Source organism: Podarcis melisellensis (assembly GCF_964234715.1).
Source record: "Podarcis melisellensis genome assembly, chromosome: Z".
Taxonomy (NCBI): domain Eukaryota; kingdom Metazoa; phylum Chordata; class Lepidosauria; order Squamata; family Lacertidae; genus Podarcis; species Podarcis melisellensis.
The window spans coordinates 8571862-8597321 of record NC_138547.1 but is presented as its reverse complement, the minus strand read 5'-3'; the positions used below and the strand labels follow the sequence as shown (position 1 = coordinate 8597321).

The 25460-nt window shown below is 46.7% G+C and overlaps 1 protein-coding gene and 1 long non-coding RNA gene across 3 annotated transcripts in view; both read right to left on the bottom strand.

Moving 5' to 3' along the window:
* Positions 1-25460, bottom strand: part of AKNA (AT-hook transcription factor) — a 58950-nt gene that overhangs the window by 15598 nt on the left and 17892 nt on the right. Inside the window, exons 2-12 of one of the 2 annotated variants that reach the window (XM_081896285.1) lie at positions 22248-22779; positions 19740-20941; positions 17571-17645; positions 13056-13212; positions 11367-11521; positions 9384-9443; positions 7613-7740; positions 6187-6406; positions 4288-4445; positions 2852-3031; positions 247-535 (exon numbers count right to left, since the gene is read on the bottom strand). In XM_081896285.1, coding sequence (XP_081752411.1) covers positions 247-535; positions 2852-3031; positions 4288-4445; positions 6187-6406; positions 7613-7740; positions 9384-9443; positions 11367-11521; positions 13056-13212; positions 17571-17645; positions 19740-20941; positions 22248-22566 — 2943 coding nt within the window. In that variant the 5' untranslated portion in view covers positions 22567-22779. The remainder of the gene's footprint in view (positions 1-246; positions 536-2851; positions 3032-4287; positions 4446-6186; positions 6407-7612; positions 7741-9383; positions 9444-11366; positions 11522-13055; positions 13213-17570; positions 17646-19739; positions 20942-22247; positions 22780-25460) is intronic. The other variant, XM_081896286.1, reaches the window with a different exon arrangement.
* LOC309361563 overlaps positions 1-25460 on the bottom strand; it is a 255050-nt gene that overhangs the window by 216622 nt on the left and 12968 nt on the right. The gene's annotated exons all lie outside the window — the stretch shown is intronic.

Here is a 25460-nt window from a genome sequence, read left to right as displayed (position 1 = left end):
CCTACCATACCTGGTCATTGGGCCAGGTACTCCTCATTTCTCTAGGCTTGCTGGCTGGTGATGATGGGAGTCAAATCTCAATAAAACGTGGAGGACACCAGGTCCCAGATTCTTCCCGCACTCTGGGTCCCACCCCCTGGCACATGGCTCTCAGAAAGCCCCAAAAGGAAGGTGGCCCTCATGGTGAAAAATGTTTTCTCCCACTGCTCCACTGTGACAGCCTACTCCCCTCTAACCAATGCTTACCTCAGGCAATCCTGTGTTTGTCTTCGGGAGGGACTTATTGGCTGTGTGATCAGAAGCAGCACTGCCCGCCACACTGACCATGCTGCTCTGTGGCGACAGGTCCTTCTGCTGCCTCCTGGATGATGAGGCCTTTGGAACTGGAGTCGATGGACATTTTTGTTCAGCTGAACCCTGAGGAACTGGCTCCTCCTCCTGCTGGATGGATGGTGAGCAGCTGGTCTGGTCAGGCACTTCCTCCTGCTGGGACTTCTTCAAAAGCTGCTCAGAAGGTTCCATCTGTTGGGTCTGCCTATTAGAAATGGGGGAGCAGGAAGAGAGAGAAGGGGGGACTCAGCAGAGGCTTATGGGTTGTCTGGCCACATTCTAGTTTTGCAGATTTCTGAACAAAGCTATCCGGTCAAAGGTGCAGCTTCACTTTAAGGAAACAAAACAAATAAAGGCTTTTGGGGAAAGTAACATATGAAGGCTTTGCTGTCAACAGCCTTTCACATTCTGGACTGCCCCTACTTCCAAGGTAATCTCTCAGCAGTTTCAAGAATATAGCTCAGGGAATAGGAACACTGAAGATGCCAGTGGCTGTTGAAAAGTCCAACATTCAAGATGGCAGCTGCCAAGTCAGCATAGCTGTCAACTTTCCCCTTTTCTTGCGAGGAATACTATTCGGAATAAGGCAATTTCCCTTTTAAAAAAAGGAAAACGTTGACAGCTATGTAAGTCAGGGATGAAGAATTTGCAACCCTTGGCCTAGGGCATGTTCAGATGGTTTTCTTATTGAACATTCATCCTGGAGAAGAAGGTGGATTAACCCCACCACACATTTAGGAGTTAGCAATATCACTTTTTTTTTAATCCCCACCTGGGGATCTGGGAAGAGAAGGAGTAATCTAAACCTGCTGCAAGGGCTTTCAAGCCAGGCTATGAGAGTCTGTTCCTGTCAGAACCCAGAGACTAAGAAGGCCCTTCATTCCCAGACTTCTAAAGTAGGATCTGTGCTTTCATGTGCCCAAACGACAAAGCTGTCTTTTTGCATGGGTTATAGAAGCGGGCACTATGTTTTACATAAGCAGGGAAGCTACAAGCTGCAGCCATGGGCATCCTACAAACATGCAAGGAAAGGAAAGGAAAGGAGAAAGAGATTTCATACGCATTTACCTCCCCCTTCCTTTTCACTCCATGTGATTCCAGGCTTCACATTCACTCCCTTCCCATCAAATTCGTCCCCTTCCCCCACTCCCCTATTTCCTTCGGTTTCTCCTTTTTTCTGCTCCCACAGTTCCCGCCCCTGCATCTGCCCTTCCAATTCAGCCCTATCGAGTAGAAAGAACTGAAAATAAAAATAGCCTAAAATAAAAAGCTTCTTTGTTCAACTCTGGGAAAGAAAGAGGGAGAAAAAGCAAAGGCATCTTTGTTGGAAAAGCAAGCCCCCCTGCTTCTAAGTTTAGTCACATCCCAGAATGTTTGCAGGCGTCATGGTAGTCAGTGAAAGGTCTCCCACCAATATTTGCAATGTGCAGAGTGATTAGACCAGAGGCAGTTAAGGACATAAGAACCCTGCTGGATCAGACCAATAGCCCATCCAGTCCAACATCCTGCCCTCCCAGTAGCCAACCAGAAGTCTATGGGAAGCCCACAAGCAAGACATGAGTGCAATTCTGTTCTCCCGCAATTCCCTGCAACTTGCATTCAGAGGCATACTGCCCCCAACGGTGGAGGTAAAACATGGCCATCATTGCTAGTAGCTGTTGATAGCTCTGTTTTCCATGACTTTGTCTAATCCTCTTGTAAAGCTGTTATGTATTGAAGTTCTCACTCTGGCCACCAGGGGGGACTGTGTATATAGTTTTCACTCAGGTCCACATAAGTTAATTCAGGTGGGAAAGCCTGGGCTTTTGTTGTTACCATGTTGACAGCCGGTTGCCTAAAAAAGCAGGACGGCTGAGCTGTTTGCTGTTCAGTTCAGTTCCAGCTTACTTATAAAGAACTACTTGGAGAAATCTCTGGGTCGTCTGCTATGTCCACGCACTTCAGTGGTACCTCGGGTTACAGATGCTTCAGGTTACAGACGCTTCAGGTTACAGACTCCGCTAACCCAGAAATAGTACCTCGGGTTAAGAACTTTGCTTCAGGATGAGAACAGAAATTGTGCAGCGGCAGCGGGGGGCCCCATTAGCTAAAGTGGTACCTCAGGTTAAGAACAGTTTCAGGTTAAGAATGGACCTCCAGAACAAATTAAGTTCTTAACCCGAGGTACCACTGTACTTAGTAAAAGCCATCCAAGTTGACAGCCATCACTGCCTCCTGTGGGAATGTATTGTTACATGCTGCGTAAAGGTCATTCTTTAATCTGTATGGAATATTCCACCATTCAGCTTCAGTGGATGCCTATGATGAAGCTGACTGCTGGAAGGTTCAGGATAGATAAAGAGAGTTGATGTGGTGCCCTCCTGATGCTGTTGGACTCCCATCAGATCCAGTAAGCATGGCCAATGTTGAGGGATGAGCAACATTCCTCACAATCCAGCAACATCTGGAGGGCCGCAGGTCCCTGACCTATGAAATAATTAGGGCATGGCTGAAGTGTGGTTTCTTCTCCTGGATGACTTACTGCAAGGTTGAAGGCCTGCAAGAGGTCTTGCTAGCTTTAGACACCACCCAGTGGGAGCCTTCCTTTGTCCTAACATCCGTTATGGCTGCACCATCTGCTTCATCTGGGGGTGAGTAATGGCTGTCCAGGTGCAGCTGTTCCAAGCTCAGAGCCTCTGGCAATGATTTGAAGCTGTTGTAGCTGTGGGACAAGAGACAATAGGTGAAGCTTGCGTCTGTCAGCCTTCTGAAACCAGATGAACTGAAACTGAATATTAGTCGCTGCCAGTCCTACTAAGAGTAGGCCCAATTGAATTGATGGACATGATTAACTTAGGCACATTCACTTCACTTTAACTTCACTGTAAGCAACCCAATATATCAACCAACCATTCAAAGTAGAGATATAGGTTTCATCTGCATTATACATTTAAAGCAGCACCATACCACTTTAAACAGTCATGGCTCCTGCCAAAGAATCTTGGGAGCTGTAGTTTGTTAAGGGGGCAGAGAGGTCTAAGGAGACCTCTGTTCCCCTCTCAGTACTACAGTTCTCAGTTTAACAATCAATTCCCTTTCCAGAAACTCTGGGAACTGTAGCTCTGAGGGGACCGGGGGTCTCCTAAGGACTTTAAGCACAAACTACCGTATTTTTCGTCCCATAGGACACTCTGTCCCATAGGACACACCTAGTTTTTTTGGGGGGAAATAAAGGAATTTCCCCCCCCTTTATTTCCCCTCCAAAACCAGGTCGGGGAACAGCGGTATGGCGGCGCTGCGCCTCCCCGCTGTCCCCCGAGCTTGTGGGGCTGCCCGATGTCTGCCTGGCGCAGGGGGCGCTCTGCTTCAGGGCACCCTGCGCGCCGGGCGGCAGGCTGCTATCTGCAGCCTAGGGAGCCTTGCGGGAACTCCCGCGGGCTCCCCAGGCTTGCTGATAGCTTCCTGAAGCCTGGAGAGCAAGAGGGGTCGGTGCGCACTGACCCCTATCGCTCTCCAAGCTTCAGCGAAAGCCTGCATTTGCCCCATAGGATGCACACACATTTCCCCTTCATTTTTGGAGGGGAAAAAGTGTGTCCTATAGGGCGAAAAATACAGTACAATCCCCAGGATTCTTTGCAGAAGGGCACAGTTATTGGGAGGGGCATAATACTGATTTAAAAGTAAGCAAAAATGGGGTCCTAGAGAAGAAAACATCACAGCAACCATCAATTTGTTCATAAATCCAAAGGGATACATTTTACCATGCTAGAACAACAGCATGATGCAGAGATCATTTTTATTTAAAGAGTGAAAAGGCTGTAAACCTTTAAAAGATTATCGAAGGATTTGGGGGGGTGTCTTTCTCCGACATCAAAAAGACATTCACCCCAGACTTGCTCGAGAGATGCCTCCCATATGACACTCCTCACTCGTCTGTCCTTATTTCAACCCAACAATATACAAAACTCATACACTTACTGGTCCAGGAGGTGATCAAAGTCCTTTTCCACTTGGGCTTGCATGTGCCGGAGTGGTTCCGGAAGGCTGCTTTCTCCCTCTTCTCCAGTCTCATCACTGATGGAGTTCACTTCCAAGTCCAGCTGGGCTTGGCTGCGGCCATTCGTGGGGAAGGGGGTCTGAAGAGCAGAGAGTCAAGGTGTGAGCAAGGCCCAAATGAAAGCAAAGCCACACCCCTTCCAAAAGAATTTGGCAATTGGTATAAAAATTACTGTCAGCCTAGAACAGAGGTTGGTGACTTTTATGGAGGACTAGTGGGTGCATTTTGAATTTTGAGAAAGTGCTGTAGGCGCCAGTCACAAGATGGTTGCCATGGAAGCATGGCCTACTGCATGGCCTGACGCAGGGACAACCTGTTATGTATTGAGGTTCTCACTCTGGCCACCAGGGGGTATTGTGTATATAGTTTTCGCTCAGGTCCATCTAAGTTAATTTAGGCGGGAAATCCTGGGCTGTTGTTATATTGTTGACAGCCGGCTGCCTATAAAAGCAGGCCGGCTGAGCTGTTTGCTGTTCAGTTCAGTTCCAGCTTACTTATAAAGAACTACTTGGAGAAATCTCTGTGTCGCCTGCTATGTCTACCCACTACTTAATACAACCCTTCCCTTTTAAACCTCCCTTTCCTGGGTTGCGTGGTGGTGCCCATAAAGCAGCAGCAGTCATGGCAGCTTCTGGTGAGATCTTGAGAGATCTCATGGAGCACATGAAATCTTGCCAGAAACAGCCAACACTGCTTCTTCACCAGTGGTGAAGGGGTTCACCACTGGTGAATGAATGAAAGAGACATGCTGTGGGGGTGCTGTCTCTTGGGCATAGAAGCCAACCCCTAGGGGTTAAGGTCCCTTAAAGGTACAGTGGTGCCCCGCAAGACGAACGCCTCGCAAGACGAAAAACCCGCTAGACGAAAGGGTTTTCCGTTTTGGAGGCGCTTCGTAAAACGAATTCCCCTATGGGGTTGCTTCGCAAGACGAAAAAATCTTGCATCCCCCCGCGGGGGTTTTTCCGCTTTTTTCGCCCTTTTCTTAAGCCGCTAAGCTGCTTATCAACTGTTCCGCTGATAAGCCGCTTAACAGCTGATCGCTGGAAGCCACTTGACAGCTGTAGCGCTAATCCGCTAAGCTGTCAATGGGCTTGCTTCGCAAGACGAAAAAACCGCTATACGAAGAGCCTCACGGAACGGATTAATTTCGTCTTGTGAGGCACCACTGTAAAGGGTAAAGGACCCCTGGCCATTAGGTCCAGTCGTGACTGACTCTGGGGTTGCGGCACTCATCTCGCTTTAGTGGCCAAGGGAACCGGTGTACATCTTTCAGGTCATGTGGCCAGCATGACTAAGCTGCTTCTGACGAACCAGGGCAGCACACAGAAACGCCGTTTACCTTCCCACCAGAGGAGTACCTATTTATCTACTTGTACTTTGACGTGCTTTCGAACTGGTACGTTGGCAGGAGCAGGGGCCGAGCAACGGGAGCTCACCCCGTCGTGGAGATTTGAACTGTCGACCTTCTGATCGGCAAGCCCTAGGCTGTGAGGTTTAACCCACAGTGCCACCCACGTCCCATCTCGAATGTTACTTTCACTTTAATTGTGCTGTTTAGCTTATTTCTTAGTTGTTGCCTTGTTAACAGTGTTTTATAGACTAATTGCTTCACTGATGATTTGTTAATTATTCCATATGATTTATGTTTGTGATATTCTATTATGTTCTATCATGTTATTGCTCTATTGCTTGTAACCCACTTTGGGAGAGCTCTGAATGAAAAGCAGCATAGAAATATAATCAAATCTATCTATCCATCAAAATATCCTTTAGATATGCCATTTCTCGCTTGGGAAAACCTTGAAGTAATTGCATGTGACCTCAGGGTATGGAGTGCAGACAGCCGGGACTGGGGCTTGAAGAGATGGAGTCGGCGACCTCATCTGCGACTCGGATGCCTGAGCTGGAAAACGGGCAGGAGATGAATCAGGCGCCTCAACGCTGCTCTGTGCAACTGGCTGGTCCCACATTGCCTGGTCAATCTTTTCCTTCAGCTCCTCCAAGCGCATCTCCAGTTGGAATATCTGTCCTTCCACTGCTCTGGAAAGTGTTAAAATGAGTTAGCAAAGATGAGAGAAGCTAGGACAGCAATATAGCTCAGGGAATAGGAGTACAGAAGTCAGGCTATTGCTCTATAATGCTTAGTACGTCCTGTATCACGGGTAGGCAAAGTGATGCTCTCCGGGTGTTGCTGGACTACAACTCCCATCTACCCCATGCAGTAGCATGGCCAGTATTCAAAAATGATGGGGCTTGTAGTCCAACAACCACCTTTGGGTGATGCTGCCTTGGCTACCCTGGCTCTAAATTGACTGGCAACAGCTCCCAAGGGGTCTCTTCCAAAAGTCTGTCAGCACACTGTCTTCTCCTCATATTTAGTTCCCACTTTTCTTATCCAACCCAGGACTGTATGAAGACGGCCTCAGGTTCAATCCCCATCAACTCCAGGTAGGGCTAGGAGAGAGTCCATGCCTGAAATCCTTGCTCAATCAACTTGTGCAATACAATGGTACCTTGGTTCTCAAACTTAATCCATCCCGGAAGTCCGTTCCAAAACCAAAGCGTTCCAAAACTAAGACGCGCTTTCCCATAGAAAGTAATGCAAAATGGATTACAGTGGTACCTTGGGTTAAGAACTTAATTCGTTTTGGAGGTCTGTTCATAACCTGAAATTGTTCTTAACCTGAGGTACCACTTTAGCTAATGGGGCCTCCAGCTGCTGCAGTGCTGCCGCCGCACGATTTCTGTTCTCATCCTAAAACAAAGTTCTTAACCTGAGGTACTATTTCTGGGTTAGCAGAGTCTGTAACCTGAAGCGTCTGTAACCTAAGGTACCACTGTAATTCTGTTCCAGACTTTTAAAAACAACCCCTAAAACAGCAATTTAACATAAATTTTACTATCTAATGAGACGATTGAGCCATGAACTGGGTTCCACATAGTCACAAAAACAAATTAACCGTAAAAGTCTCAAAAACAAAAACACAAAATAAATAGCAAAAACAAAAGCACCAAATGTAATCCATTCTGGAAGTCCATTTAACTTCCAAAATGTCCGAAAACCAAGGCGCAGCTTCTGATTGGTCCAGGTGCCCTGGAAACAATAGCCAACAGCCGCATTGGATGTTCGGCTTCTGAAACATGTTCGAAAACTGGAATACTTACTTCTGATTTTTCGGCGTTTGAGAACCAAGGCATTTGAGTACCAAGGCATTTGAGAACCAAGGTACCACTTTATATACATACCGGTCAGAATCAAAGTCTCCTAGCGCCCCCGCAGGTTCTTGATGGTTCTGCAACTGCCTGTATTCATCTCGAGCCTGTAGATATGTCTGCTCCAAGGCATCCTGGGCTTCCTTTAGTCTTGCGAACCCCTACAATGGAAAGCAAGGTTGAAAGAGGCAGGGGGTTTTGAGTGACTTGTTGACTCCCGAGTACCACAGCTGTGTTGACTCTAACTGTATCCTTATGATGGGAAATGGCAGTCTAGTAATGCAGCAATACGGATACGTTTCTAGTTTCATTGATAATGGAACCAACAAAAATCACCTTGTAGTAAATTATTTCAGGCATTCTCCCAGGATGAAGCTTTCAGACAGATGTTGCCTTCCTGAAAGACAACTTATGCCACTCAGAGAGCTACACTTTCCAAAGTTTCCTGCAAAGTGGGATTGTTAAACCACTCTTGAAAGTGTAGCTTTGTGAGAGAAATAGGGGTTTCCTAACAGCTCTCAGCCACAGAGCCTAGGACTTGTTGATCAGAAGGTCGGTGGTTCGAATCCCTGTGACGGGGTAAGCTCCCGTTGCTCGGTCCCTGCTCCTGCCAAAATAGCAGTTCGAAAGCACGTCAAAGTGCAAGTAGATAAATAGGTGGGAAGGTAAACAGCGTTTCGGTGCGCTGCTCTGGTTCACCAGAGTGGCTTAGTCATGCTGGCCACATGACCCGAAAGCTGTACGCTGGCTCCCTCGGCCAATAAAGCAAGATGAGTGCCGAAACCCCAGAGTCGGCCACAACTGGATCTAATGGTCAGGGGTCCCTTTACCTTTAACTGCTCTCAGCACCCTGGAAATTTATTTATTTACATCACCACCACCACCACTCATGTACCACCCTTCATCTGAAGCTCACATTTTGGACAGTAATTTATTGTTATTGTCTAGCACAGGGTTAGTCAACCTGGTCCCAACTGCCCACTAGGGGGCGTTTCAGGATTATAGGTGGGCAGTAGGGGGTTCTACAGCACAAGCTGAATCCTGATTCCATCAAGCACTGGTGGAGGGTAAGGAAATTTTACCATCAAGAAAGATGCATTAGTGGGCAGTAGGTATAACAAGGTTAACTACCTCTGATCTAGCAGGTATCTTTCTAATTGAGAGGTTTGGATCTCAAAACTGTTCCTTTTATTCAATTTGAATGCCTCATTAAGCTGATCATATTACAAACAACTTGTTACCATTTCTGCAATTTCAAGGTGAAGAAGATAGGTGTAGGCATAAACTGAATGTCTTAAATAATCATATATATTTTTCTTTTTTTATGTAAGCGGCATAAAAAAATTCCTCTAATTTTTCTTTTTCTTTTGTTTGTTTGTCTTTTTTATTTTATTGATCTCTCCCCCCCCCCTCTCTTCTTTCTTCTTATTGTTCCTTTTCTTTCTTTTGTTGGTTCTCTTTGAAGTCCCATGTCAGGGACTTTAATTAAGGTCCAGAGATTGTACACTCATGGGGGTAGTAAATGGTTGTTGGAGGACCCTGGGTGAGAAACAGGGAAATGTTGGTCTCCCAGGGTAAGAGGCTGGGAAGAGAAAGATAAGATCCCAGGTGAGAACTGGGAGAAGCTACTGTGCTCTATGGGTGGTAAGGGCTAAGAATGACCTACTAAGAAAGGACTCTGTATTCCACTTATTCCATTTGTTTTTTGGTAACCACTATTTTACGTATTATGAAAAACTTTAATACAAATCACATTTAAAAAAGAAAAAGATGCAACATTAATTCGAGAAAATGATTGTGGTACCTTTAGCTGGTCTTGAAGTGGCAACTTCCTTGTTCGAATTAGCTCCTCCAAGTTTTCCACCTAAATAAGAGCATTCAGAACATTTCATCATATTCTGCTTAAGAACCAGAAATGATACCTTGAGGTGGGCTGGCACTGTTCTTTTGCTACACAATCTCCACTTAGGTGATTCCCCCACCTTCCTTAATCAACTTAATCTCCTCCAGTACCTGTGCCATACTTAGGCCTGTTCCCGAAAGCCTCTAGGTCATGGGTAGGCAAAATAAGGCCCGCGGGCCAGATCAGGCCCAATTGCCTTCTGGATCCGGCCTGTGGATGGTCTGGGTATCGCTGTGTGGATCGCCAGCGCACATGTTCTTTCCCTCTCCCTCACATGGCAGCGGTGGTGGCAGCGCCTACTCCCTCCCTCCTCTGGGCTTCTCCCTGCCCTGCCTAGAGGAGGAAGGGGGCTTGGCTTTGTCAGTGCCAGCAGCAGCAACACTCGAGCGGCCGCCATTTTAAGCAGCCCCTCTCCAGAGCCCTTTTGCGCACTGCTTATCATCCCTCTGCTGCAGCTGCCAGCCCCTGCTGCTCGCAAGACACAGGTAAGCAGCCACCGGGGCTGGTGGTGCTCTTGCATCATTCACCCCCCCCCCTTCAAAATATAGTCCAGCCCCCCACAAGGTCTGGGGGACAGTGGGCTGGCCCCCTGCTGGAAAAGTTTGCTGACCCCTGCTCTAGGTGAAAACATAAAGTCACCTCCATACTGTTTGTATTTTGTGAGGATTCAGTTGCAAACTGAAATGTATGTTTGTGCAAGTGGATTAATATGCTTTGTCACAATTTTGCTTTTGTTTTTGTTTTTAATAGTTAGCAGGTTCTGCATAATTAGCTGAGCTCTAAGTGAAAAGATACCAGTAAAGCTGACAGAGTTTGTTGGTTTGTGTGAGGGCATATCTTAATATATTATCGGTTAGGAGGGAGGAGGGAGGAGGGGGAGAGCAAAAAAAAGCTGGAGACACCATGCCTGCAAAGTATCTGCAAAGTATGGTTCAGCTGAGCTACTCCCTGGGAAGCTGTTAAATCTCCACCTTTTGTTCACTGGTATATTGCCTTGTTGAAACACTTACCACGATGTTATTTCAATACCGTATTCAATGATATGGCGATTTATTGCACAGCCCTACAAAGTGCAAACGGTGTTTCCATGCACTGCTCTGGTTCACCAGAAGCGGCTTAGTCATGCTGGCCACATGACCCGGAAGCTGTACGCTGGCTCCTTCGGCCGTAAAGCGAGATGAGCGCCGCAACCCCAGAGTCGGCCACGACTGGACCTAATGGTCAGGGGTCCCTTTACTTTTACCTTACAAAGTGCAAAAACCACCAACTGGTCTTGGCACCAACAAACTGGGTGAAAAACAACCTGTGAAGATACCTTCCCAACTCATAACAACACCTGTAGTAAGCTCATTATTCCCTAACAGCACTCACTTTCTCCCTTCCTTTTACATGTCATCAACTGTGCTAACTAAAGAAACAAGGCTAATTGGATCCCATCACCAATTAGCAACCAAACAAGCACAACAAACCAATGCCACACTAAGAATCCAACTCTCCTCCCTCTCTTAAGTGGGATTCTGTTGTTATTCATGGATGGCGAGCAGATGAAACTGAGAGTGTGTGTGCATATCAGTTTAGAAACAGTAGCTAAAGGGGACTGTTATTTAAGAGAGGCTACAGTTCTAAAACACTGAATTGGATGGGTGTGTGCAGGGTTATTTCAGCTGGAACTTGTCGGAACTCAGTTCCGGCTCCTCTTAGGTGGGTGCCATTGCCACTATAAGAGAATAAGAGAGGCGTTCATGGTGAGTTCCGGCACCTCTTTTTCTAGAAAAATAGCACTGAATTGTGTGCACTGCTTGCACAAAGATTCAGAGGGAAGCAAATAGTCACACACAGGCATGCACTTCAAAACAGTTTGCTGGCTCTAAGCTGTGAACTTGCCTGAGTCTGGAATTTGCTAGCTTGGGAAGCCAACAGCTGTGTCAAGTGATCTCCTGCAAAAGGTGTTTCTGTGGAGGTGAAGCTATCTGCTGCTGGATTGCCCAAACCCATGGAGTTGGGAAGAGGAAAGGAGGCTGCTTGAGGGCCAGAAAATCCTGCAATTTAAGGAGACAAAAACTTTTATGCATTGAGATAAATGAATCTAGCAAGATCTTACCCATCAGAGCTGCTTAAGGAATGGGGAAGGCGGGGAGCAGACAGTCTAGCTAGCCATATTCTCTTCCAGACTACTCCAATCCATTACTTTCTTTCCTGCTTTTATATCTCTCCCACCCACACAATTCAGTCGACATTTTGTGGATACTGAGCATGCTCACTTCTTATTGCACTGTTGGATGTGCCCCCCCTTTCTTATTTGAATAAAGTTTGTTCTCCTTTGTGCACTTCTGCAAAGCTTGGAGTTCCCATAAGACTGCTACTAACCGCACTCTTGTGTTTTGGCTACACCAAAACCTCACTCTAACCTCATCTTGTGTTTTGGCTACACCAGGATCCACAGTCACAAGAATGAATTTATTAGTAGTTTATAGGAACTGACATATTGAGAAAGGAGATGGTCTTCAAGGCTAGTGAGAAAGCAACAAACAACCAGCCAAGATAAAATATATGAAGGATCCCAAGGTACATAGGGCTGCTTGGGCATCTAAGACAGGGATGAGGAATCTTTTTGAGCCCAAGGGCCACATTCCTTTCTGGAACACCTTGTGGGGGCCACATACTAGTGATAGGAGGGGTCAGTGGCAAAAGTGGGTGGAATAGTGCGTGTCAGTAAACAGTAAAATTACCTTTGTGTGGTAGGTTAGTTTCTATGCACACTCATGGGGCTCCACCACTATCCTCTACCCAAAAAGCACTGTCACGGTTGAAGAACACATTCCAGTCAGACAAAAACACTCAAGGAAGACACAGATCAGGTGAGCAATGTGGCCTAGGGATAGTTCTGAGAACCATATCAGGAACCTGGAGCTTGGGCCTTGCACACCCCAGTATCAAGGGCCTGCTATTCTGCTGGCTCAGCTAAGGCAGAGCATGGGTAGCCAACATGATGCTTTCTACATATTGTTGGGCTAAAACTCCCTTCATCCCAAACACTTGCCCTTCTTGCTCGGGCTGTTAGGAACTGGAATCGGACAACGACTAGAGAGCCATTGGAACTCACCCACTGCTCTGTCCCAGCTCCTGCCTACCTAGCAGTTCTAAAGCATAACAGTGCAAGTAGATAAATAGGTACCGCTGCGGCAGGAAGGTAAATGGCTTCTGTCATGGTGTTCCATTGTGCCAGAAGCGGTTTAGTCATGCTGGCCGCATGACCCAGAAAGCTGTCTGTGGGCAAACACCGGCTCTCTCGGTCTGAAGTGAGATGAACGCCACACCACCATAGTCACCTTTGACTGGACTTAACCATCCAGGGATCCTTTACCTTTACATTACTCACCACTGATCTAAGCAAGTTCATCAAATGATTGTAGTTTGGGATAGAGGCTGGGCTTGTGGGGATGGGACCATATTTAGCTACCAGCATCAGAGATCTAGCCAATATTCATCCAAACCTTACTGTTTGTCCTAAAGTGAACTTCCTACAAATGTTATTTCTTCCAAAGGATGGTGCACAGATTTATCAGACCTTACCTTCATTCCAAGCAGCATCCGGTGCTGAGCTAGAGCTCCCTGTGACCTCAGCTGTCCTGGCCTGAGGGATGCTGAAGGTTATGACCTTGGAGGCTTGAGACACAGTCCCCATTTGGACCCCATGGCTGGGTTTTGGATGGTCATAGTACAGCCGCACCTGAGAGGCAGAAGAAATCCATGGGGTTATTCAATCCAAATATGATTTTGAAACACAGGGGTGCTGGGAAGGATGAGGAGGGGAGTCATAGGGGAAGAGCTATGAAGAGGTGCTAGATTTGCATGGAGCTCCACCTGAACTGCAGATGGCCTCTTCCCCATGAAGTACCTTCAGGCCCTGGGACTCACTTTGCCTACCAAGGCTGGAAAATGAGTGGTCATAGCATTGATGTCCATTGCCCTGACTTAATCAAGAGGTGGAAATCAGGTGTGTGGGGTGGTTTTCTCTATTTAAATGCCAGTGGTTATTTGAAGAACTGATACAGTTCCTCTGAACATGTACAGAGTACATTCCAGACTGTAGCACTGCTTTTAGAGCACATGAAGAAGACCCCCGTTTTAATCAGTGACATCTCCAGTTAAAAAGGATCAGTCAGAAAGCTATGGAAAACAGGCTCTTCATTGCTTGAGCCCAGTACTGTCTACACTGACTGGAAGGCTCTCCAGGGTTTCAGGCAGCAGAGTCTTTCACATCCCTAATTGAAGATGCTGGAGATTGAACCAGGTACCTTCCACATACAATGCAGATGCTCTACCCACTCCCCTCCCCTGAGCTACAGACCTTCCTTAAAAGCTGGAGAGCCATTGCCATTAGACAATACCACGCTAGATAAACAAATAGCCTTATCTGATAGAAAGCAACTTCTGATGTTGCCAGAGTCAAAATAAAATTGCTCAGGAAGGCCATATGAGCTCATCTCTGATTACCCATTCACAAACAGCTCTGGGGGCTGAGGAAAATCCCTTATCTCCTCGCTCCATCACCCTTGCTCACTTATTTTCAGTTGGCAGGGACTAAAGCTGGATTTCATTAATCCTTGCCATCTGTGCAGTATGCCTCTCTCTCAAACTCCTCCCACATACCCCTCTGTGAACCACAGACCTGGAAATCCATTCTACTATACCTCTCATGCACATTCAGTTATTATCTAGTTTCCAAAGAAGCCTTTTCCTTTTGGGGAGAGAATGTAACGCAGTGGTAGAGCATCTGCTGTGCATGCAGAAGGTCCCAAGGTCAATCTCCTGTACCTCCAGGTAGAGGAGGGAGAGGCTCTGTCTGAAACCCTGGAGAGCTGCTGGCAGTCAGTGTAGGCAGCACTGAGCTGCCTGGACCAATGGTCTGACTCACTATAAGCTTCACTATTTGTCTAAATGCCCCTGTATACTGAGCCACAAGGCTGGGTCAGAATTTACGGGTGGTGTCCTCTACATCTGAGCCAGAATACTGATGGCAGTCACTTTTGGAAGAGGTTTAAAAAGGGATTTGTTAAATTCATGGAGATGTTAGATCCATCAACAGCTATCAGCAACAGGAATAGACATGGCTGTCAGTTTTGGTTTCTCTCATTTTTCAATCTTCAGTTTACCCCATCTCCAGTTCAGTTTGCAATTATTGCAATTTATTTAAAAGCAAATATGTACATTTTCCTATTTCTCCTATTTTACTCATTTTGGGTGTTTTTTTGGTTTTCAATATGATTTTTATTAAATTGTCTATTTTACAATTTCTGATAAACATTTTACATACTTAAGATGTCAATGACCTCCCTTCTTCTCTTTCCATGGTTCATTTTGCATATCTTATATCCCTGCATATTTTACAAAAACTATACCAATTGGTCTTCCATTATCACATCCATCAAAACTTATTTACACTGTTGAATTTATATTAATACTGCAGTGTTTTCAGCGGTACACAATTATTTTCCATATATTCAATAAACATTTTCCAATCTTCTTTAAATGTAAGTTCTTCTTGTTCTCTTATTCTATATGTTAAGTCTGCAAGTTGCCAATCTTCTTTGGCTGTGACCTTGCTCATTATCCATTTTGGGGCTAACAAAACACGAGTCACTGTTGTTACATACATAAATAACCTTTTCCAACACCTGGAGATTTCAGTCTTAATTATCCCCAACAGAAAGGAAAGGATTACCTATTCCATTTTCTCTAATACCTTAATCATGAATGACCATGAAATATTATCAAAGGCTTTCTCTGCATCTAAAAAGATTAGTGTGGTCTGCTTTTCATTTCTTACTTCCAAATACTCTATTAGATTAATTACGTTTCTTATTTTGTCCTTCATTTGATGGCCTGGTAAAAAACCAGCTTGGTCTCGGTGGACTGACTCAGTCAACGTCCTTTTTACTCTGTTAGCTAAAATTGTAGCAAATAGTTTATAATCATAGTTCAATAAAGAAATATATCTGTAATTTTTAGTCTTTGTTAAGTCACTATCTTGCTTAGAGATCAGGGTAATAAATGCATCTATTTTACATATTTTTGGATGCAATTTTGCCTCATACACATTTTCTGCAAGCAATTTCTCCATATAGAATGCACACTTGTTTGTCATATTGACTAATAAAGGCATTGGTGAACACACTTCCCTCTAAAATACACCTTTCTGCATGCATTTTTTAGCTGGGGAATTGCATTGCAAAATTTGGAGGAGTGAGAAGTTTGAAAGATAGCCACAATTCTACCTTTGCATGTTGGTTTGGGAAGGTCAAATTAAGATAAGATAATGCAAGCCAAACAATTTTATCCCTCATCCCTAACTAGTTTTCTGCATGAAAGCCAAATAGAGCCTCCCAGTCCTGTGGTGCTTTACCCAAAGACAAAACAACGACAACTAGAAAGGAGAGTTGCCCTGCCAGTGGCCTTCTCAGAAACATTGGGACTTCTGGAAGCAGAATGCTGATTATATCATCCATTGGCCTAATCCAGCAGAGATATTTCTTCTATTAAGAACATAGCATAATAATATAAGAGTCTGCTGGATCAGGCCAAAGGTCATCTATTTCAGCATCCTGTTTTCACAGTGGCCATTCATATGACTGTGGGAAACCTGCACAGCAGGACTCTCCCCTCCTGTGATTTCTAGCAACTGACCAAGAAGAAACAAGCACAACCATCATGGAGACTAGCCACTGATAAGACTTGAATTTCTCCAACCCTATTTTAAAGCCATTCATATTCTTAAGACTTCTTTTAATTAATGTCCCACATCTTCCTTCCTCTTTCTGAGTAGCTGCCGTGGTGGTTGCTTCTGCTGGGCTGTGGTTTGAAAAGACGCAGCTCTTAAGATACAGGAAAGGGGTGGGTGGGGGAAAACCTGTTGCAACCCTGAGCTGCCCATCTTTTAGGCACGTTCTCGTATTCTCACATTCCTGCTCAAGCAGAGGCCAGGCTGCCTGACTCACTGACACAAACAGGAACCTGGAACCAAAAGTGCTTGTGTGGGGGGTGGGGTGTATCTTTAAAAAAAAAACAAAAAAAACCCCATAATGATTCCTACTCTCCTTTAAACAGACTCTCCCCCCCCTCATAAAAGGGGGAGGGGGCTTTGCTAAGAAGAGCCTGGTTGCTAGATCAGGCCTGTGGCCCATCTAGTCCAGGATCCTGTGCTCACATTGGCCAGACATATGCCTGTGCAAAACCTGCAAGCAGGGCCTGAGCACCACAGTCCTTCCCACGTGATTCTAAGCAACTGGTGTTCAGAGGTCTACTGTCTCCAACAGTGGTGGGAGAGCACAGTCATTGTGGCTAGGAACCACTGCTAGCGTTATCATCCACGAACCTGTCTAATCCTCTTTTGAAGCCATCCAAATTGCTGGTCATCAGTGCACCAGCTGCCTAATCAGCAGCTGGGTTAAAAAGTGGGGTTTGCACGCACCACTGTGATCACAGGAACTTAAAAATTGCTGTACCTTTGCCTGCATTCTTTAATGCCAAACTGTGCGGGCAAAGGAAAACGGGACACCTGATGTCATTGTGACACCAGGTGATTGATGGGTAAGTGGCCCACCTTCCAGATTTGGTCAACAGGGCAGTGGAAGGTGGTGCCCATTAGTTCTGGTAGGGTGGAAGGCAGGGAGAACAACAGTGTGGGGAGACCAATGGCAGCTGGAGTCAGAGGTGAGATGATCCAGAGCCAATGAGAGGTGGACCTGACTGATTCTAGGCTCCCTGCTGAGCTCTACAAAGGGCAACACCAAGATGGAGGAGGAGGAACCTGACATTCAGTGCCATCCCCATGACTGGTGGTATCTAAGAAGGCAGGCAGGTGGAGGATGGCTGAGAGCAGACTGAGGTTGGTGGGGCAGTGCTTCATTCCCCCTAATAGACCAGTCTCCACTGCTGTGGGAGAGGGAGATGGTTGAGAGGTAAGAATCCAGCCCGCTCCCCAGATCCAGTTCCCCATTCCTGTCTTACACACAGAAATCTAGCATGACAGAATACAGAATACAGAAGGACAGTGCTAGGTCCTCAAACAAGCTGGAGACGTCCTACCTTTGCACCCAGCCGTAGCCGGTCAATGGTGTTCTCAGCTTCAGCATACTTTGTCAGCAGTTTGTGGTAGTCCTCCTAAAAAAATAAGTAAGGCATTTGGCATCTGTTAGGTTCATATTTTAGAGTTCCAGTCAACCCCAATGACAGGAGCCCAGGCTGACTGGTTAACATTTAAGAATATAAGAATCATAGAATTGTAGAGTTGGAAGCGATGTTCACAGCACAGTCTGATGAATGCTCATAACTTCTTTGTCCGCCCCACAAAAAAAGAAAAGAAATCATGTCAAAGAAATGCAAACTGGCACATGTTGCATCATTTCTGCAGCATTCCCTTTTTGTTGGGACAGGATTGGCAAGATGGTAGTTTTACAGATCATAAAGGTAAAGGTAAAGGTACCCCTGCCTGTACGGGCCAGTCTTGACATACTCTGGGGTTGTGCGCCCATCTCACTTAAGAGGCCAGGGGCCAGCGCTGTCTGGAGACACTTCCGGGTCACGTGGCCAGCGTGACAAAGCTGCATCTGGTGAGCCAGCGCAGCACACAGAAACGCTGTTTACCTTCCCGCCAGTAAGCGGTCCCTATTTATCTACTTGCATCTGGGGGTGCTTTCGAACTCCTAGGTTGGCAGGCGCTGGGACTGAGCAACAGGAGCGCACCCCGCCGCGGGGATTCGAACCACCGACCTTTCGATCAGCAAGCCCTAGGCGCTGAGGCTTTAACCCACAGCGCCACCCGCATCCCTACAGATCATAGGGCTCCTTTAATTTCAGTTACCCATGGCATGGCCTAGCTCTTCCTGAGGTGTTGAACTCATGTCTAATACTGTACCACCCCAGATGACAGATGGCCTGCATTCCTAAATGCTCTTCCATATAATAAAAATAAAAAAGATCCCCACGCAAAGAAAACTAGCATTTCATGGAGAATGGTGTCCACCCATTCCTCTCCCCACATGCTGTCTAGGTGTGATGAGTTCTGTATAGAGGATCACTCAATAAGTTCATATTGTTTGACACCCCCCTCCACTTTCTTAGCCACTTGCTATCCAGTCATGGAATTTGCATGGGTTGCATCCAATGTTAGAGTAGGTATGTTAAAATTAGTGTACATGACTGAGTGAAACTTTTTTAAAAAAATTGTGCAAATAACGATCAGTTATAGTTATCCCAGTTACATACATCATCTCCTAGCCCTTCTTGCCTGGATTTCCCAACCTATCTTCCCTTGACACCCTAACCCAATCACTTTGGTTTTCTGCAACTCTTAAAGTTTTCCAAACCTTCCCTTCTCTATCTTCCACTCTTTGTTATGTTTACTGGTGTTCATATGTTTAACCCTACTTGTAAAATTATATTTACACAGTTTCTTTTTAAAGTTGTTCCCACTTGCTCAATACTGTTTTTCCCTTTGAAGTTCTTATTTTGGCCATCATCGTGGCTAATTTTACATATTCTATTAGTTTAAGCAACCACTGGTCTTTGGGCGGAATTTTCCTCTCCTTCCACATTTTAGTGTGTATGTAATACGTAGTACATAGTACCCTTCCTGTAGCTGTTGCATAAAGGAAGAGGTGTTTTTTTTACTTTATCTGGGATTTCCTGTCCCCTTACAGCTAACAAGAATTCTTTTGGCTTCTTGGGGCTCTGAGTGATACTTAGTTGGATACAACTCTATGAAATTTGATTCTGGAAGATGTAGTGATGACCACTAACTTGAATGGCTTTAAAGGAGGATTAGCCAAATTCATAGAGGACAAGGCTATCAATATATCTACTCTAACATTGGTTGCAACCCATGTAAATTCCATGACTGGACAGGAAGTAGCTAAGAAAATGGAGGGGGGTGTCAAACAATTTGAAATTACCCCAATGGCTATGTTCTACATCTACGGTCAGAGGCAGTCTTTCTCTGAATACCTACCAGTTCCTGGAAATTACAATTTGGGAGAACACTGTTGTGTTCAGCTCCTGCTTGTGGGCTCCCCATTGGAGTATCTGGCTGGCCACTGTGAGAACAGGGTGTTGGACTAGATGGGCTCCCTTTGACCTGATCCAGGGCTGTTCTTACATTCTTAAGGGATACAAGCTCAGACACAGGCCATCTGCCTAAATAAGAAGTAAGTCAATGTGTGGCTTCAGAACTTTCACAATAGACACTGAAGCTATTACCTGAAGTTGATGCACCAGCACTGTAGCTTGTCTTGGGGATTTGAGTTCTTCGGGAATGACAGAAATGGTAGGGTCTTGACATTTCTGCACAGACCCTTCCCCACTGCTCAGCAGCACCTCACGGACAATCTCAGCAGGAGACTTGAAGACCACTGGCTTCCCAGATTCATTGGTCCTCGCTGGGGGGGTCTTCCCCCGGGGTGGATGGTAGCTTTGTGCGTTCTTTGGAAACTTCACTCGAGGCTCCACTTTGGACAGATCTGGAAGCGGGTAGTTGAGCTGCCCTCGGCCATACTGCAAAGTCTCAGTTGTTGCCAGGTTTACTGGACTACTTTCTTGGACAGGCTTGCTCAAACTGGGCTCTCCTGCCCTTTTCCAGGCAGCTCTCCCCTGTGGGCTCAGGGACCTGGACTGCCTTTTGAATTTGGATGGTAGTCCATGAGGAACATCTATTTTCAGCTTCCACACCTTTTCCAGCTGCTTGTAGCCAACTTGCCTTGGGGTATGAGATGTTTCCATTGCCCCACTTGGTTCCAGAAGCTTCTCCTTCGGTTTAACAGTGGCTAAAGGAAAACACTGAGTTGTTCTGGCTTTGCCAGCAGTGGCAGCCACCTTGTCAACACCTTCCTTAGGGTGGCCCAGGTTCTCTATAAAGGAGGATTCTGGTAAGGTCTCAGCCTCAATGCTGGAAAAATTTGGAACATGGTCTACAAACGAGGGGCTATGACTGCTGCCCATGGAACCCCCAAAAGAGCTGCCATGAGGACTTTTCCTTGATGGGGAAGTAAGTGCTGTTTCCTCTGGAAACTTCTGAGTCTTGCCAAGCTCATAGGCATCTGTTTTCAAGAGGGTGCATTCCAGAGGAGGCCTGGAAGGAGAGGCACTGAGGTTGGAGTTATCAGAAAACTCTTCTCCACCTTCTGAGATAAAACTGTAGGATTTGCTGCTCTTGTACAAGGCCTGTGGGTCTCTCAGTGCCTCAGGACTGGTGCTATACTCTGAGCCATACTGGACCTCATATGAGAGCTCTGGGTAGGTCTCTCCCTCACTGCTAGCATCCAACTCCCCTGCTTGTTTCTCCAGATCTTGGGAGCTGCCTGGATCCTGGTCTTCTTCTGGGGCACCCAAAAGTTGGTCTCTCTGTGGATGCCAGTAGGAAATCGGACCTTGATCATTGGGGCTTCCATTGTCCTCTAGATGTTCTGTGGGGAAGGAAGAAGAGAATGCTTAAATATATCCCACTTTTGAGCTTAATGCAGAAGGCAGGCATTAAAATACTAAATTAGATTAAAAGTCCTAGACCCCTTCCAGGAGCTCAGGGTAATTCCATTTAAGACCTCACGACTTTACCAAAATTTCAGGAAGGCCTTTAGATCCTTTCCTCATCAAACATAAGGGTTGTATTCAATGTTAGTCCTACCTAGAGCACACCCACTGGCATAATTAATTCATCCCACCCCACACCCTCTTGCTGACTCTGCAGAAACTTGAGCCAGTCACTGTTGCTCAGCCTAACCTACCTCACAGGGTTGTTGTGGAGATAAAATGGAAAAGGGGAGAGTAACGTATGCAGCCTTCCTTCCTGCTGCTCCTAGAAAGTGGCATTCATAAGTATACCACACCTGAACATGAAGGTTCAATCTACCTTTTGTGCCCCATTGACATTGACAGATCTGGCATACATGAATGCACCTAATTTCAAAACCATCTGAACCAGACTGCCATCACCACATTTGTGACAGGGAGTTCCATAACTGAATAATGTATTATGTGCCCATCTTTTTGCCTGTACTGAATCCAATGAGCCTGAGTTCTAGCATTATGGAAGAGGAAGAAAACAAAAAAAAACCTTTGTTGACTTTCTCCACATTATGTGCCATGTGGTAAACAACTATCTCATCCCAGCTTCATCATCCAGAAGATCTGAGAAGTGTGAGAACTGGCATTTGGCCTCAGTGTGTGTATTTCACAACATTAAAACTCCACACAAATTCCATGCCAGCCACAGCTGAGATTCTGACATCTGTATAAATTATGCAAATTTGCAAAAACCATGTGCATTTTGCATCTCTCATTCTGGTTTTGCTAGTAACAGTAGGAAGTTAAAGGGCACTGTAGCTCCAAAACCACTGATAACCTTACTCAGCTGCCTCTCTGGTCCCGTGTTGGGACACAGGTGGCGTAGTGTTCATGGATGCTGATAGAGTGGACTGTAGGGAGTTGGAGTCAACTAATTCTAGCTTTGTCCCTCTCTTCCTCCTCCCTGCTGAGTTCTACAAAGGACATCACTTGAGACTACGGAGGAGGAAGTTGGCAGGCAGGACCACCCCCTGGACTGGATGTAAGTAAGAAGGGAGGCAGGTTGAGACTGGCTGAGGACTCACTGAGGGTGGTGGGGCAGTGCCCCATTTGCCCTAATAGGCCAGCCTCCTACTGGTTATAATCTACTTTCACTCAATCGGCCAATGTTCGTAGAGAAGGGTCAACCAGATCTCCTGTGTTACTCACTGTGTCGGTCTGCAGGATTCCCAGGGCTGGTTGCCCCTGCACATTCAAAGTCCTGACGTTCACCCAAGTCAGACCCCCAGTTGCGTTCTGCCAAAAATTCTTGGTTGCTCTTAAGCTCTTCCATACGTTCAACATCCTCCAGGATCTCCTGAGGAGAAGAGACACCCTGCCGATCCAGGTTCCTCACAAGCCTGCTTCTTGCCATGCCTGGGTCTCCGTCCAGATCTTCACGCCTTTCGAGCTCATCTTCCTCCTCCTCCTCCTCCTCCTGCAGGCGGAGGTGTTGTGCTTCAAAGTCATCCCTTGCTGCATTGGACATCCCCGCAGTCACTGATAAGGCACACTGATGAAGGGTGGCGTGGTGGAATAACCTCCCGGGGGGGAGCACAAGGCGGGAGCGAGACTCACTTGTACCGTTTCATCGTTGCTTCTGCAAAGAGCTGAGGGGTGTCAGGGGGTGGTACGAGCCTTGGGAAAAAAAGTAGGTCACATTGCAGTTTCATTCAGCACTTCCACACATCCTGTCCCCAGGCTGTAGGGGGCGGGGTAAGACAAGAGAGAGTTTGAATGGCAGTCAGGAAAGTGGGCTCATATTTTGCTCATAGAACCCTTTTTTTTGGCCTTTTCATTCAATGGTTAACATTTCTGTTGGCCAGTAAGACATACTGCCCCCTCCTTGCAAGGGATGGCAGTCAGCAAACACAGGCTGTCCCTGGAGACAGAACTGAGAGAAAACAGCAAAAGTGGTTGACAGTGTTGGTTTTCCAGGAACTGTCCTTAAATAGATTTCTAGTTTTTGGCTAGCTGGAGAGCTTAATGTCATGAACCCTAGCCTGACTTTCCAGCACAAGTGTATGGGTTGGCAAACTAAGGCCCAGGGGCCAGATCCGGCCCAATTGCCTTCTGGATCCGGCCCACAGATGGTCCGGGAATCACCACGTGGATCGCTGTGGGGATTCTGATTGTTCAGGCTGTGCCATTGCCCCCCCCTCTCACACACACACACCATGGCAGCGCCTCCTCCCTCCCTCCTCCTGGCTTCTACCCGCCCTGCCTAGAGGAGGAAGGGGGCTGGGTTTTGTTGAGCCATGGTTGGCTGAGCGCCATTTTACGCAGCCCCTCTCCAGAGCCAGCTCTTTTGGCTACTCAACGTCCCTCCACCGCCACCACTGACAGCCCTTGCTACTCGCAAGGCAGAGGAGCCGCAGTTGGCTGAGTGCCATTTAAAGCAGAGCAGTCCCTTTCCAGAGCCAGCCCTTTCGTGTCACTCAGCATCCCACCACTGCCACTGCCAGCCCCTGCCCCTCATAAGGCACAGGCAAGCAGCCACCAGGGCTCATCCAGTGCTGTGGAGAAGGGAGGGGAGAGTCGTGGGGTTTTTTTTCTTCAAAATATAGTCTGTCCGCCCCCACAAGGTCTGAGGGACAGTGGACTGGCCCCCTGCGGAAAACATTTGCTGGCCCCTGGCATGGACTCTCAGGCCATTCTGTGTGGCCCTCAGAAATCTCCCCAGTCCACCCCCTTCAGTTGCCTTGCTTTGCATCCTTCTTGAGTCGCCCCCGCATGTCCTGGCTGTGTCCTTGAATTCTGAGAATTGCTCTTGCAATAGAGAAGGATGATTGTGCGTAGAAACTAGCCTGCTGAACAAAGGTAAAACCTATATTCATTGCTCGGTCTGTTTTTGCCTCTGGCTCTGTCCATCCCTGGTGGCCCTGGGAAGGCTGCCTAGAATGGAATGAGGCCCCCAGGGTGAAAAAGATTCCCAACCCAATTTGATTGTAACACTCTTTTGCTGCTTTCTCTCCTCGGATATCCTGCAAGAGACCCAAGGCTTATCCCAGGAACAAGAAACTTAGATAAAAGGGGGAAACTGTGGAACTTTAAAAATCAGTGGTGGGAGAATGCCATTGCAGGGCAGCTGGGATAGAGTCTTAGATCAAGGTAGAGATGAGGAACTGTCTTTCTGCTGCAGCCTACATTCCCTTGAGGATTACCTGGTGGCTGTGCTTGCTCACAGTGGGCATGTCCAAAGCCAAGAGTGGACATGGCACACCTTTTCCTCTCTCTCACAGCCCCCTCCTTCTCACCTGAATGAACTTAAGCCAAGGATTGAATGAAAATGTGCTGAGGGCTGGATTGAAGGCCAGGAAGACCTGGATTCAAATACCCACTCTGGGACAGCTTGTATTAATCACCAACTCTTGGCATAGCCTACCTCACAGTCTTGTTGTAAGAATGAAATTTGGTGAATTTGTGTGAAGAAGAGACCCCTTGGAGGAAGACTGGCTTCTCCTGAGGCTAATACCAGTTTGCACAATAGATTCTGCTCTCTTCTTCTTCCACACACACACACACACACACACACACACACACACTTCAGCCTCCCCTTCCATACAGATGGTAGACACAGAAATTCCAGTATCAGGCAGTGCCATTTGCCACAGGCAAAGTGTGACGCAGCTGCACACGGGGGGAGGGAGTCTTCTATCCTCTCCAGCCAAACTGTAGTGTCTGAAAAGGTTCCATTCATTCCAATGGAGAGGTGGCATTGATTCCAGAGCCAGCAAGGCAATAAAGGACTCATCTCACACAGAGCTGAGGAACTCAAAGGGGGCATTCACACAATCATAGACTTCAAACAGGGGTTCTTCACCAAAACTGTTATTAATCCCAGAGCAAAAAATGAACAGATGCTGGTATTCTAGACCAAGGAAATTGAGGATTGGGCAACAGCTCCTGCTCCAATCAAAGGAGGGCATTGAGGTGGGTCGATGAGGAGTGCAACTGGGTGAGACTGTGGAGAGTTCCAAGGGGCAGACAGAGAGCCTGGAGGGCCACATTTGTCTCCTGGCCTTGAGGTTTCCTACCCCTGATCAGGCATGCCAACTCTGGGGGTCAGAGGTGTCATCAGCCCCCTCAATATTCCTTAGCAGGGGGTTCAGCCCCCTGAAAATCAAAGATGCAGAGGAGGCCAGGTTGCTCCAGCCTGAGAAGCAGGTCAGGCAACATTGCACAGCAGGCAATCAAAGATTCACATAATCCACTAAGATCATAGACTTCAAACAGGGGTTCTTGTGCACAGCTGTTGGGAGTAGGATTATGTACAAGGTGGACAGAATATATGAAGACTCCAGCTGGATTAGGCCAAAGACCCACCTAGCAGTCTCCATTTGGGGAAGGAGCTTACCTCAGTGATAAACCATCTGCTTTGCA